Source organism: Coregonus clupeaformis, chromosome 13 (assembly GCF_020615455.1).
Source record: "Coregonus clupeaformis isolate EN_2021a chromosome 13, ASM2061545v1, whole genome shotgun sequence".
In the NCBI taxonomy this organism is placed as follows: domain Eukaryota; kingdom Metazoa; phylum Chordata; class Actinopteri; order Salmoniformes; family Salmonidae; genus Coregonus; species Coregonus clupeaformis.
Genome location: NC_059204.1, coordinates 16,339,464 through 16,353,688, shown reverse-complemented (window position 1 = coordinate 16,353,688; position 14,225 = coordinate 16,339,464). Strand labels below are relative to the sequence as shown.

Sequence of the window (14,225 nt, the reverse complement as noted above, 5' to 3'; positions counted from 1 at the left end):
GGTACAGAAATGAATTTTAAATTCTCTCGCAACATCTCTGGTGGACATTTCTGCAGTCAGCATGCCAATTGCACGCTTCCTCAAAACTTGAGACATATGTAGCATTGTGTTGTGTGACAAAACTGCACATTTTAGAGTGCCTCTTTTATTGTCCCCAGCACAAGAAGCACCTGTGTAATGATCATGCTGTTTAATCAGCTTCTTGATATGCTACACCTGTCAGGTGGATGGATTATCTTGGCAAAGGACGAATGCTCACTAACAGAGATTTAAACAAATTTGTATACAAAATTAGAGAAAGAAGCTTTTTGTACGTTTGGAAAATTTCTGGGATCTTTTATTTCAGCTCATGAAACATGGGACCAACACTTTACATGTTGCATTTATATTTTGTTAAGTGTAGTTAAGGGGGAAAAACTGATAATACATTAGTGTGATAAAAATGTTTAGTTTGAACTAAAAACTGTTCTGGTTTACTAAGGGTTTTGAAAAACGTTGTTTTAATCTAGGTTGTATAAATCAAGAGTACCAAGAGATTTGTCTACCGTATGTGTAAAAAAACACAAAGTACAAAACACACAAGCCAAAAGGAGTGGTCTTACAATCAACTGACAATCAAACCCTTCTTGCATTGATTTGACCTTGAACATTCAGAGCCTGCTTGTATATTAAAACCAAAAACATCAGTGAAGAAAAAGTGGACCTTCAAGTACTGCCTCAAACCACTTGTCCAAGCATATTACATCTCAATGTATAACATGAGACAGAAAACACATTGAATGACAACTATGGGCTCGATTAAATCCGTATCGCCGTAGTTCAGAGCTATAGCGGCTTATAACCACACTGACATTTGTATTTTTTTTATGTTATTAGTTATACCAAGAGTTGACGTTTTTACAAGGATTGTGATTGCTGAAAATAGCACGCTTGAAATGTAAATGTAATTTCCGGTCTTCGCGAACATTGCCTTTAAATTTCAATCGAGCTATAGCGAGTTTTGCCGTTACGGATTGAAGTCATCAATCTGTCAGTGAAGACACAGGTGCTCCTGGGTGAACCATTACAGATTCTGGCAGTGACTCTGGCATTTTTGCTGTGAAACTCTGGGGGGCACTGACAGACACAGACAGTGGACTGAGGTGGGAATGTTGAGAATGTGGATGTTGAGCCACTGGAGCCCAGTGACTGCTGGTTTGAGAGGCAGATGCATGCCCATGACTGAGTCCATGGCCGAAGCTGTGTTCGTGACTATGTCCATGACCTTGGCTGTGGCTGCAGCTGTGTCCATGTTCGTGACTATGTCCGTGACTTGGCCCAAAGCTATGCTTGAGGCCATATCCATGGTTGTGTCCGTAATAACCTGAGAGCTGAACAGGGCTCCCCTGTGTATAGTAGGAGTGGGCCCAGCCTTCAAATGTCTTTGGTGTGGTCTCGGTAGCCTGTAGGTTGGAGGTAAAGGACACTGGAGCGTAGGCTTGGACTGGGTAGGAGCCTGGGGTTGGAATGATTCTGCAATCAATGAGAACGTGGACAGATTTCAGAGAGCCTATCTATACCAGTGATTCTCTATCTAATCATGGGGGACCACTAGGTGCCTATTGTACAGTATTAAATTACAGCTGAGGATCATCAATTATAACTGCACCTCATTATACTGTAGAACATTATGTGCTCTGGCTTGCACACAGTAATTGTTATTTAATGACCTCTTGTCTTGTCTGATAAATGATATGTCTGGTGCTTTCTCAGTACTCACGGTGGGTGGACCGTCTTCCTTCTCTCCTCTGTTGATGCAGGGACATACAGGACACCAATGTTCCTCAGCAGCCTGAAAGGCATCTTCTTGTCCAGCACTGATGCCCTGGCATCGGACATGTCCAGAAGTGAGAGCCAGCCCTTTCCGTCTGTTTCACCAGTGCACGTTAAGGAGAATGTGTGACGCAGTGATGCAATATTTTTTCTAAACAAACATGCCATAATGTTCAGTAGCAGGATTCATATACAACACCTATAACCTATTACCACTTAACTACACTACTAAGCACACTTATAAAGCTGTGACATACTGCAGAGGAGTGTATCAGTTATTTTGAACCACAATGAGGTTGGAGTAAGGATACAGATCCCCCCTGCGATGATGGCGATGGCATTGCAAAGGAAGACAGTGTGTGGGACCAAAAGTGTTATGATGAACAGAAACAGCCAGGGCAGGGCTAACATGGGTACAGTGACCCCGAAAAGAAAGCCCTTAACCATACGGGAGTGCACTGTGGCCATACCCATAAGGGAGAGGGACACTGGAATGAACCCCTCCACCTGGTTCTGGGCAGATGCACCAAACAGTAGCAGACCCAGTATGGTGTACAACACCCCTGTGCTGATAGAGAGCAGCAGAAACATGAGGAGGAACCGAACAGTGCCCACATTCTTCTCAATGCCTCCACAGAGGGGCACCAGAACCCCAATACTGAGGAGTAGCTGGGTCACTGTCTTGTGGTGGAAGGAGTATGTGAGGAGCTTGTGCACTGCAAAGGAAGAGGAAATTATTAAAACATAAATTATAGGGTTGACAGACATAAGCTGCACTGGTGTGTTGTGCTGTAGCCTGCTGCTGTAGCCTACTGGCACCATCTGTTACATTAGCTATACGTTTTAATAATAATAATAATATGCCATTTAGCAGACGCTTTTATCCAAAGCGACATACAGTCATGCGTGCATACATTTTTGTGTATGGGTGGTCCCAGGGATCGAACCCACTACCTTGGCGTTACAAGCGCCGTGCTCTACCAGCTGAGCTACAGAGGACCACCATTTTAAAAAGCTAGCTAACGTTACAACACTCTCATTCAACGTAGCTACTGAGCATATATAACTGTTGATTCACTCAGACCCTCCTAGCTAACTTATGTCGTAGTAAATATATAATGTTATAGCTTGGTCTGTCTAAAATCTTGTGCATGACCCATCTTGTGTTGGGCCTCTGTATTTAATACAATGCACAAAGACTTCTATCTTGTCGGCCTTATCAGCAGGTGGCTATGGACAACACCCACGCCATAGGTCTCTCAGTTCTCCCAACTCACGAGTTATTGCTCTGAGGACATACACACACACACCCCCACACACACACACACATACACACACACACACACACACACACATCATCATTGTTAAACATACACACATACACACACACACACATACACACACACACACATACACACACACACACACACACGCACACACACACACACACACATCATCATTGTTAAGCACACACACACAAAAACCCCCTTCTCTTAGGCTGAACATCTGAAGACAGAGAACCCGACTCAGAGCCAATGCAATGGAAGTGACCTCGACCAACTCATCAGGACCAATCAGAAGATCAGAACTACTAGAATCAACCTACTTTATTTTATTGTATAAAATGTCAGCACACAATGTTTAGGGGCTCGCTCTCAGATATCTCCCTACGAGGTTGACGAACGGGTCCGTGCACGCTATTTACAGATATCTTTACCTCTGAATAAACTGCCTCATATTATACAATTATCCACCTTGTCCGAAAGTCTCTACTTGGTCTCCGTTCTCCAGTAAACTTGTGATCATCAACACTTACCATGCCCATTGCCAAAAACTGTCGTTCCAAGACTGAAGACATCCTCTGATAAACCGAAATATGTAGTGACAGTAAACAAAACAAATGATACTATAATGACAGCAACAATCCCACTCGTGAGCCTGAACTCAGGAGTAAAACTCTTGAACCTCTGAACCATATGTTTTAAAACTATTCGGGATATCATTTTGATGACCAATGCATATTTGTCAAACTAGTACTTGGATAATCAAGCACAATAATCAATCAACTTTTCCTCCAATATTGCGCAACTCTTTAGCCAGATTGTAGGTAGCTAGCTAGCTAGCTAGAGGTTCCCACTAGATAACACAGCCACAAAGTACAAATAGGCTTTATCGTAAAAAATTCATGAAAACAAAAATAGGCTTTTTGTCTTAATTTAAGGTTGGGCATAAGGTTAGCAGTGTGGTTAAGTTTAAAATCCGAGTTTAAGAAGATGAATTGTAGAAATAGGCGGGCAAGCTTGCTAAGCAAAAACAAATGTACTGGACTTCCGCATTTGGATTCGTCACAACCACAAAGTTCCTCAACTGTTGCACAAATCATCAAGTGCTGCATTTGAAGACACTGCCACCTGCTGACATGTGCCTCAAATGTGATGATCAAAGAGTCCTCAACAGCCATTTGAGTTAGATAGCTAGATAGATTTTATTTGACAGTTATAAATTACGACCAGGGGGAGATACCACCAGTCCAGTCCCATACAAGCCTTTCCTGTGACGTATTATGCGCGGCCATGAAACTGTGACCTATTGTGACGTAACCAAGCATAAATTCACTACATAAACTGTGTTCAGCTTTGATATCATCAGTACAATCGCTTTCTTCAGTCAGGTTGTTTCAGGTGCATAGTCTGCCCTAGCTGACACTGTGCAAAGTATAAATACTACGATTGGAAACGGTTGGATAGACCCGTGCGCACTGCACAAGGTGATTTGGAGTTTAGAACGTCTGGTAGGCTCTTACATTCTTTGGTCCCAAATGGCACCCTGTAGTGTACTACTTTTGACCTGTGCCCATTGGGCTCAGGTCAAAATAAGTGCAATATATGGGCACTGGGGTGCCATTTGGGACATGCCCTTTATGCGTGTGTGTGCCAGGATATGTTTTGTGCCAATCAATTGATGGAAATGTATCCCTCAGAAAGCAAGATGAATCGTAATGATGAGAGAATCAAAAGAGCTTTAAGGCGCCGCCCTTATGTGGTAAATATCAAATATATATATATATATATATATATTTAAAAAATATTCTGTTTTTATTATCACCTTTTAAATTGTGTGTTGTGTTGACAGTTGAATCCAGTGAGGGTGAACACCCCTGATTCTGTGATGTGGCCAACCGGCAAAGTGCGCAGAAGACCAAGGCCTGTAAGCCAAATCTGACTTGAAAACAATAACACATAAACATTAGTTATGCTGCATGTACAAACTGCAGTTATCACAATAAAAGCAAGTGCAGATATCCCTCCTTATCTAACCACATTTGAAATTGAATATTGTCTTGACAGTCTACTTCAGTGCAGACCCCTCAGATCCACAAAAGGCCTGTATGTCACATTCAAATCAACCACATAACAGTAGCTACTTAAATTATTTATTGATAGCTACATCATTTATTTCCAAGTTATTTCCAAGGCCAAAATGAGCAAAAGAGTGTTACATTTTTTCTTTACTGTTCACAGCCAATCATTGTGAGCTGTGGGCAGGAACAGACATCTGGGGATGGATGGGACATCAATCCAGAGACTCTTAGCCAGGTCAGACATCTCTGCTGTTCCCATAGAGACAGAACAGATAGATCAATCTGTTGATTCATATGGCCATTTTGGTTGGCTTGGTTGAATTGACAATCATTCATTAGAAATGCTAAAGAATCCTACAGTATGGAAAGTCTTTAGCCCCATCCCTAATGTTATGGGAGTTGCATTTATTGCATTTCAATACACTTGCATTTTCAATTACCCATAAATTACTCACTACTTGTACAACTATGTTGGATTGCCTAAATATTCAACATTTTCTTGACAGTCAATGCCAGTGTATTCTATGGCTGCCCTAAGTACATGGCTTTGTCTGTCTCCTCAGTCTGGAAGGGTGACTCGGCTGATGGATAGAAATTATGATGTGGTGATCTCATCCTCCAACTCTGATGACATCTCTATCTACTCCTTCACTGACTGTGAATCTGAGGTAAGACAGTTGTACACCATGTCTTTGTTGAGTGACATCACTGTAAGGAGAATAGTCTCTGACTAGTTGACTCTGATACACAGTCTGATGATGAGGATCATGAAAGGAGGACACCACCGCTGAAAGTGAAGGATGAGGAGGATGGAAAGGTGACAAGGCTTAAAGTGAGGGATATGGTAGAGGACGACGATCTTTCTCTCCACTCCTTCGATGAGTCAGACTTTCTGGTATGTTCTGCAGCATGTATTTCAGTAACTCTTTGACTGAATGTGGAGAATGGACTATGACCAACTAGCTCTCTGACACACAGCGTGATAATGGCAATGATGCCTCTGCTGAGGACAGTCCAGGGCCTTCAAAGGAACCACTGAGAAAAGGGGCTTCACTGAAGGACCCTCGACTGGTAGGCTTTTACGTGTGTGTGTGTGTGTGTTAGTGGTGCGCGGGTCAGCTGTTTGTTCAACCGAACCCACCCGCAATTGCTAATAACCCATCCGCAACCGCCCGACTATATGTGATAAAGTGAAAATCTGAGGCCCGCACCTGACCCTAACCCGCAAATATAGAACACCGTCAGAACGATTTCTTAGCAGGGGGTGCAGGATTTTTTTATGCCTAATTTGGATATGTTTCTGCTTATAACTTCCAACATTTTGGTAGGCTATTTGTTAGTCAACTTGTCTATAATTAGATAGAAGACTAAATAAACCAAAAACTTTTAGGGATCAAGAAGAAAATGCAATAACTTAAGAAAAAAAGGGAAACATTTTCTGTGCAAAATTTCCAAATGACATCAGTTTGACGGGTTGAAAACGACCAGACATGTTTCTGATAAGATTTCAGTTCGGCTTGGATGCACATTTTATGTGGTTGAAATATTATCAGCTTTTAGGATGCTGATAAAGCAGTCCCTAGCTGCGCATTCGCATTCCCTCAAGATGCTGAAAGAAATCATATTTCTCCACTGCTGTTCCCGTGTCAAAATAAAGCCTACATTTGGTGTAGCCTATCATTTTACTGCAAGAAATGCTTAATTCTGCAGGAGTTAATATTAAGACTGTGAGAGGTTAAAGATCTACAGTCAGTGTCCAGATTTCAGTTTCCATTTAACCCATCTGAACAGTAGGCTGTTTGTTCCCTTGACGTGCCATAGGCCTATTTGAATCCCCCTCTTGTGACTGTCGAATTTCTATAGTGCCTCACAAATATTCACACATAACATAGGCACTGCCATCATCCTCTTTTAACACTTCACCAAATATTTTCCAAACATTACTTTTCTGGCCGTCCCTTCTTTATTTTCAACTTTCCATTTCGTAGCTTTTCTCTTATTGAATTAAAGCGTTTGGTGATTGGTGTGTAGTGTGACACTCTGGCTCCGGGACTTTTGTATTTGAGCCAGGGTGTATTTGTTTTGTTGGGTTTTGTTGTGGGGTTTTGTTGTATAAGGTGTATTCGTTTGGTTGTGTTTTGGGTGAGTTTTGTAGTGTCGGGTGACTCCCAATCGGAGGTAACGAGTGTCAGCTGTCGGCTCGTTATCTCTGATTGGGAGCCATATTTAAACTGTTTGTGTTCTCATGTGGGTTGTGGGTTTTTGTTCCGTTTCGGTCAGTGTACCGTGGACTTCATTGAGTCGTCTTTTGTTTTGTAGTTCGATACGTTTAATTAATAAAGTCATGTTTCTTGGACACGCTGCGCCTTGGTCATACTTAGACGACATAGACGACCGTGACAGAAAAACCCACCGTAAAAGGACCAAGCAGCGTGTCAAGCGGCAACAGGACCTACCTACACAGGATTTATGGACGCCTATCAAGGATTCATGGACATGGGAGGAGATACTGGATGGAAAGGGTCCTTGGGCACAACCGGGAGAATATCGCCGCCCTCGTGAAGAGCTGGAGGCAGATAAAGCCGAGAGGAGGCGGTATGAGGAGGCAGCACGGAGTCAAGGCTGGAAGCCCGTGGGTACTACCCAAAAATTTCTTGGGGGGGGGCTTAAAGGGAGTGTGGCGAAGTCAGGTAGGAGACCTGCGCCTACTCCCTGGACTTACCGTGGAGAGCGAGAGTACGGGCAGACACCGTGTTACGCAGTAGAGCGCATGGTGTCTCCTGTACGCAGGCATAGCCCGGTTCGGTACATTCCAGCTCCACGTATCGGCCGGGCTAGATTGAGCGTTGAGCCGGATGTCATGAAGCCGGCCCAACGCATCTGGCCACCAGTGCGTCTCCTCGGGCCGGCTTACATGGCACCAGCCTTACGCATGGTGTCCCGGTTCGCCCACATAGGCCGGTGCGGGTTATTCCACCTCCCCGTACTGGTCGGGCGACGGGGAGCATCAACCCGGGTAAGGTTGGGCAGGCTCAGTGCTCAAGGGGGCCAGTAAGCCTGCACGGTCCGGTATTTCCGGCGCCACCTCCCCGCTCCAGCCCAGTACCACCAGTGCCTACACCACGCACTAGGCTTCCTGTACGTCTGCAGAGCCCTGTGTCTCCTCCACGCACTAGCTGTATGGTGCGTGTCTCCAGCCTTTTCCCACCAGTGCCTACACCACGCACCAAGCCTCCTGTGTGTTCCCCGAGTCCTGTGCGTCCTGTTGCTGCTCTCCGCACTAGGGCCTTATGTGCGTCCCCAGGGTCCAGCATGCCCTGTTCCTGCTCTCCGCACTAGGCCTTATGTGCGTCCCCCAGGGTCCAGCATGCCCTGTTGCTTCTCCCCGCACTAGCCCTGAGATGCGTGTCCTCAGCCCGGTACCTCCAGTTCCGGCACCACGCACCAGGCCTACGGTGCGCCTCAGACGGCCAGAGTCTGCCGCTCTGCCCAACGGGGCCTGAACTGCCCGTCTGCCCTAAGGCGCTTGAACTGGCCATCTGTACTGAGCCTGCAAAGCCGCCCGTCTGCCATGAGCCTTCAAAGCCGTCCGCCAGACCGGGAGCCGCTAGAGCCTTCCGCCAGACAGGATCAGCCAGAGCCTTCCGCCAGACAGGATCAGCCAGAGCCTTCCGCCAGCCATGAGCAGCCAGATCCGTCAGCCAGCCATGAGCAGCCAGATCCGTCAGCCAGCCACGAGCAGCCAGATCCGTCAGCCAGCCATGAGCAGCCAGATCCGTCGGCCAGCCATGAGCAGCCAGATCCGTCAGCCAGCCATGAGCAGCCAGATCCGTCAGCCAGCCATGAGCAGCCAGATCCGTCAGCCAGCCGCGAGCAGCCAGATCCGTCAGCCAGCCATGAGCAGCCAGATCCGTCAGCCAGCCATGAGCAGCCAGATCTTTCAGCCAGCCATGAGCCGTCCAGCCAGGATCCGCCAGAGCCGTCCAGCAAGGATCCGCCAGAGCCAGCCAGCCAGGATCCGCCATTGAGTCCGGTGCTGTCCCTTAGCCCGATGCTGTCCCTTAGCCCGGTGCTGCCCCTTATCCTGGTGCTGCCTCTTAGCCCGGTGCTGCCCCTAAATCCAGGTGGGGTAAGTTGGAGGGTGGTCATGTGGAGGAGGCTAGGGAAGCGGGTGGTGACTAAGGTGGGGTGGGGACCACGACCAGGGCCAGAACCGCCACCGTGGACAGACGCCCACCCAGACCCTCCCTAGACTGTATGCTGGTGCGCCCGGAGGTCGCACCTTTAGGGGGTACTGTGACACTCTGGCTCCGGGACTTTTGTATTTGAGCCAGGGGTGTATTTGTTTTGTTGGGTTTTGTTGTGGGGTTTTGTTGTATAGGGTGTATTCGTTTGGTTGTGTTTTGGGTGAGTTTTGTAGTGTCGGGTGACTCCCAATCGGAGGTAACGAGTGTCAGCTGTCGGCTCGTTATCTCTGATTGGGAGCCATATTTAAACTGTTTGTGTTCTCATGTGGGTTGTGGGTTTTTGTTCCGTTTCGGTCAGTGTACCGTGGACTTCATTGAGTCGTCTTTTGTTTTGTAGTTCGATACGTTTAATTAATAAAGTCATGTTTCTTGGACACGCTGCGCCTTGGTCATACTTAGACGACATAGACGACCGTGACATGTAGTCTATCTGGCGCGCGTCAAGTTATGCCCTAAAGTTTAGGCTTACGCACTAATGCCAAATAGCCTATAGATATAACTTGCACAATAATTATACATTTATGGATTTTTTAATGTACCGTAATTTTCTGACTATAAGCCGCGCCTTTTTTCCAATTTTTCGACCCTGCGGCTTATATAACGGTGCAGCTAATCTATGGATTTTTACAGCTAACGGCCACTAGAAGACCTCCTAAATCTATGGATTTTACAGGTTACAGTCCACCAACTTTAACTCTATGGGCTCTATGACCAGTCCGCGCCCCCCACCTTTAAGCAGCGGGCTCCAGCAGGAAAAGCTGGAGGGCCGGAAAAGAGTGATACAGGTAGCGCGCAAAAGTAAAAGTGGAACCGAGAGTGGTACGAGAGACAGAACGAGAGCAAGACAGACAGACATTACGAGAGCGAGACAGATTGTCTCTTTCCCGACTATCCCCTCTGTGCACGATCCCTTACATATGGTAATTAAACATTAAAACACCTGCGGCTTATAGTCCAGTGCGGCTTATATATGTACACATCATTCAATATCATTCAATTTAGCTGCTGCGGCTTATACTCCGGTGCGCCTTATAGTGCGGAAAATACGGTATTGTTTTCTGTTTATTCAACAATATTTCATGACCCTAAATCCCCCGCCCTGTGGATATAACCGCGGGACTTCTGGTTATGAGTCAACCCGCGCATCACTAGTGTGTGTCACATCTCAATTGTTTGACTCTATGTCTGTACAAATTATTGTGACCAAACCCAACATCCCTCTCCCTGCCTCTGTGAGTGCCCTGAAGAAGGTGTCACGCCAGATGGAGGTGGTCCCTACTGTCCGGCCCTGCAGGCAGCAGCTGGACAAGAAGACACAGTGGACCAACACCAACGAGGAGAGCCTGAGGAGAATTAAAGAAAACCTGGCCTCCATAGAGCTTGACCTGGAGGAAGGCCTGAAGACGGTCAATGACGGTCTGGACATCAACCAAGAGAGGCAGAAGAAGAATGAGGGATGCTTCAGAGCCTGGATTGAGAAATGGATGGGGAGGAGGAAGGAGGAAAGACTGAGGGATGAAGATGGGAATAGGGAAGACAAAGGGAGGAGGGGTGAGAAGTTGAGGGCACTGATCCAAGTGATGAAGAGAAACTGCAGCAAAATGAGATCTTGAGGCAGTAGACCTGGACAGTTGGCTGAATGACTTGGAAAGGTTGAAAGTGGCTTTCAAGAAATGCACTGGAGAGATGGCCGAAATGGTAGAGAGCATGGCAGAAATGAAGACCAGCATAGCCAAGAACAGGCTCCTCAAGCTTGAAAAAAAGAAGTATGAAGTCCAGCGCTTTGTAAGTTACTCTTACTTATTGAGTGTAGTCATGTATCTAATGTATTTATAGATTAGTTATACAGTATATCTAGAGATTGTGTATAACATAGCACTGTCCTGACAGTTTGTTTGTTGTTTCTGGTATTACAGAGCCCAGGGAAAGTCTCTGGTCCTGTGCCTGGCCAGACTTGCCTTTCTCCTCTTGTGACCTCAGCACCCTGGACCCTGGCTGAAGCCCTACGGGCCCTGCCCTCTCCAGAACATTGCCTTTAAATTTCAATCGAGCTATAGCGAGTTTTGCCGTTACGGATTGAAGTCATCAGTCTGTCAGTGAAGACACAGGTGCTCCTGGGTGAACCATCTGTCACGCCCTGGCTCTGGGGACTCTAGTATGTTGAGCCAGGGTGTGAGTTTTCGTTTGTTTTCGTTCTAGTTTAGTATTTCTATGTTGGCCAGTGTGGTTCTCAATCAGAGGCAACGGGTATCAGCTGTTGCTTGTTGTCTCTGATTGGGCACCATACTTAAGCAGCCAGTTTTCCCACAGTGTTGGTGGGATCTTCTTCCTGTGTAGGTTTGTGTTTTGCACCTTTGGACGTCACGTTATCGTTTGTTGTTTTGTTCGTGTCATTTTGGGATGCTAGTTCGTTTATTCTCTCTGTGTTGTTTTTGAAGAGAGTTCCACACAGTGTGTGCCTTTACTTTGTACTTTACCGGTGTGCGTAAAGTTCGCTTGCCTGCCAGGTTGTATTTAGCCGTGTTTGGCTTGTTCTTTTTTGTCTTCACTAAAGACGTTAGTACGAAGCCTCTACACTCAACCTTGACACCATCACAGATTCTGGCAGTGACTCCGGCATTTTTGCTGTGAAACTCTGGGGGGCACTGACAGACACAGACAGTGGACTAAGGTGGGAATGTTGAGAATGTGGATGTTGAGCCACTGGAGCCCAGTGACTGCTGGTTTGAGAGGCAGATGCATGCCCATGACTGAGTCCATGGCCGAAGCTGTGTTCGTGACTATGTCCATGACCTTGGCTGTGGCTGCAGCTGTGTCCATGTTCGTGACTATGTCCGTGACTTGGCCCAAAGCTATGCTTGAGGCCATATCCATGGTTGTGTCCGTAATAACCTGAGAGCTGAACAGGGCTCCCCTGTGTATAGTAGGAGTGGGCCCAGCCTTCAAATGTCTTTGGTGTGGTCTCGGTAGCCTGTAGGTTGGAGGTAAAGGACACTGGAGCGTAGGCTTGGACTGGGTAGGAGCCTGGGGTTGGAATGATTCTGCAATCAATGAGAACGTGGACAGATTTCAGAGAGCCTATCTATACCAGTGATTCTCTATCTAATCATGGGGGACCACTAGGTGCCTATTGTACAGTATTAAATTACAGCTGAGGATCATCAATTATAACTGCACCTCATTATACTGTAGTACATTATGTGCTCTGGCTTGCACACAGTAATTGTTATTTAATGACCTCTTGTCTTGTCTGATAAATGATATGTCTGGTGCTTTCTCAGTACTCACGGTGGGTGGACCGTCTTCCTTCTCTCCTCTGTTGATGCAGGGACATACAGGACACCAATGTTCCTCAGCAGCCTGAAAGGCATCTTCTTGTCCAGCACTGATGCCCTGGCATCGGACATGTCCAGAAGTGAGAGCCAGCCCTTTCCGTCTGTTTCACCAGTGCAAGTTAAGGAGAATGTGTGACGCAGTGATGCAAGATTTTTTCTAAACAAACATGCCATAATGTTCAGCAGCAGGATTCATATACAACACCTATTATTATTATTATTATTAACACCTATAACCTATTACCACTTAACTACACTACTAAGCACACTTATAAAGCTGTGACATACTGCAGAGGAGTGTATCAGTTATTTTGAACCACAATGAGGTTGGAGTAAGGATACAGATCCCCCCTGCGATGATGGCGATGGCATTGCAAAGGAAGACAGTGTGTGGGACCAAAAGTGTTATGATGAACAGAAACAGCCAGGGCAGGGCTAACATGGGTACAGTGACCCCGAAAAGAAAGCCCTTAACCATACGGGAGTGCACTGTGGCCATACCCATAAGGGAGAGGGACACTGGAATGAACCCCTCCACCTGGTTCTGGGCAGATGCACCAAACAGTAGCAGACCCAGTATGGTGTACAACACCCCTGTGCTGATAGAGAGCAGCAGAAACATGAGGAGGAACCGAACAGTGCCCACACTCTTCTCAATGCCTCCACAGAGGGGCACCAGAACCCCAATACTGAGGAGTAGCTGGGTCACTGTCTTGTGGTGGAAGGAGTATGTGATGAGCTTGTGCACTGCAAAGGAAGAGGAAATTATTAAAACATAAATTATAGGGTTGACAGACATAAGCTGCACTGGTGTGTTGTGCTGTATTCTGCTGCTGTAGCCTACTGGCACCATCTGTTACATTAGCTAAAGTTTTAATAATAATAATAATAATATGCCATTTAGCAGACGCTTTTATCCAAAGCGACTTACAGTCATGCGTGCATACATTTTTGTGTATGGGTGGTCCCGGGGATCGAACCCACTATCTTGGCGTTACAAGCGCCGTGCTCTACCAGCTGAGCTACAGAGGACCACCATTCTAGCAAGCTAGCTAACGTTACAACACTCTCATACAAAGTAGCTACTGAGCATATATAACTGTTGATTCACTCAGACCCTCCTAGCTAACTTACCATGCCCATTGCCAAAAACTGTCGTTCCAAGACTGAAGACATCCTCTGATAAACCGAAATATGTAGTGACAGTAAACAAAACAAATGATACTATAATGACAGTAACAATCCCACTCGTGAGCCTGAACTCAGGAGTAAAACTCTTGAACCTCTGAACCATATGTTTTAAAATTATTCGGGATATCATTTTGATGCCCAATGCATATTTGTCAAACTAGTACTTGGATAATCAAGCACAATAATCAATCAACTTTTCCTCCAATATTGCGCAACACTTTAGCCAGATTGTAGCTAGCTAGCTAGAGGTTCCCACTAGATAACACAGCCACAAAGTAC

The 14,225-nt window shown here is 46.0% G+C and overlaps 3 protein-coding genes across 5 annotated transcripts; 1 reads left to right on the top strand and 2 right to left on the bottom strand.

Moving 5' to 3' along the window:
* Positions 1 to 321: 321 nt before the first annotated feature.
* On the bottom strand, positions 322 to 3,991 carry LOC123492221 (rhomboid domain-containing protein 2-like). Its single transcript, XM_045224560.1, has 4 exons — positions 3,629 to 3,991; positions 2,124 to 2,528; positions 1,760 to 1,907; positions 322 to 1,512 (listed from the first exon to the last, which is right to left on the bottom strand). Exons 1-4 carry the CDS (start codon positions 3,813 to 3,815, stop codon positions 1,023 to 1,025), a joined length of 1,230 nt encoding a protein of 409 aa, XP_045080495.1. The 5' UTR covers positions 3,816 to 3,991; the 3' UTR covers positions 322 to 1,022.
* Positions 3,992 to 4,197: 206 nt separating this feature from the next.
* On the top strand, positions 4,198 to 11,428 carry LOC121566785. 3 transcript variants are annotated; one of them, XM_045224259.1, is made up of 8 exons: positions 4,198 to 4,854; positions 4,945 to 5,198; positions 5,334 to 5,408; positions 5,737 to 5,841; positions 5,925 to 6,068; positions 6,152 to 6,244; positions 10,668 to 11,205; positions 11,337 to 11,428. In XM_045224259.1, exons 4-7 carry the CDS (start codon positions 5,758 to 5,760, stop codon positions 11,031 to 11,033), a joined length of 687 nt encoding a protein of 228 aa, XP_045080194.1. In that variant the 5' UTR covers positions 4,198 to 4,854; positions 4,945 to 5,198; positions 5,334 to 5,408; positions 5,737 to 5,757; the 3' UTR covers positions 11,034 to 11,205; positions 11,337 to 11,428. The 3 variants fall into 3 exon arrangements, with proteins under 3 accessions (XP_045080194.1, XP_045080192.1, XP_045080193.1); XM_045224257.1 differs by having other exon boundaries at positions 5,334 to 5,841; XM_045224258.1 differs by having other exon boundaries at positions 4,945 to 5,408.
* Positions 11,429 to 11,486: 58 nt separating this feature from the next.
* On the bottom strand, positions 11,487 to 14,169 carry LOC123492180 (rhomboid domain-containing protein 2-like). Its single transcript, XM_045224251.1, has 5 exons — positions 13,890 to 14,169; positions 13,098 to 13,502; positions 12,709 to 12,856; positions 12,011 to 12,461; positions 11,487 to 11,544 (listed from the first exon to the last, which is right to left on the bottom strand). The coding sequence occupies exons 1-5, from the start codon at positions 14,074 to 14,076 to the stop codon at positions 11,506 to 11,508; spliced, it is 1,230 nt and encodes a 409-aa protein (XP_045080186.1). The 5' UTR covers positions 14,077 to 14,169; the 3' UTR covers positions 11,487 to 11,505.
* Positions 14,170 to 14,225: the final 56 nt, after the last annotated feature.

Coding starts and splice junctions, on each gene's coding strand:
- LOC123492221 (XM_045224560.1), bottom strand. CDS start 3,815: ATGATATCCCGAATAGTTTTAAAACATATGGTTCAGAGGTTCAAGAGT. Junction 2,529..3,628: donor AGTTTTTGGCAATGGGCATG/GTAAGTGTTGAT, acceptor CTTCCTTTGCAG/TGCACAAGCTCCTCACATAC. Junction 1,513..1,759: donor AGGAAGACGGTCCACCCACC/GTGAGTACTGAG, acceptor CATTGATTGCAG/AATCATTCCAACCCCAGGCT.
- LOC123492180 (XM_045224251.1), bottom strand. CDS start 14,076: ATGATATCCCGAATAATTTTAAAACATATGGTTCAGAGGTTCAAGAGT. Junction 12,857..13,097: donor CATCATCGCAGGGGGGATCT/GTATCCTTACTC, acceptor CTGGTGAAACAG/ACGGAAAGGGCTGGCTCTCA. Junction 12,462..12,708: donor AGGAAGACGGTCCACCCACC/GTGAGTACTGAG, acceptor CATTGATTGCAG/AATCATTCCAACCCCAGGCT.
- LOC121566785 (XM_045224257.1), top strand. CDS start 5,683: ATGCCAGTGTATTCTATGGCTGCCCTAAGTACATGGCTTTGTCTGTCT. Junction 6,069..6,151: donor TCGATGAGTCAGACTTTCTG/GTATGTTCTGCA, acceptor TCTGACACACAG/CGTGATAATGGCAATGATGC. Junction 6,245..10,667: donor CACTGAAGGACCCTCGACTG/GTAGGCTTTTAC, acceptor AGTGCCCTGAAG/AAGGTGTCACGCCAGATGGA.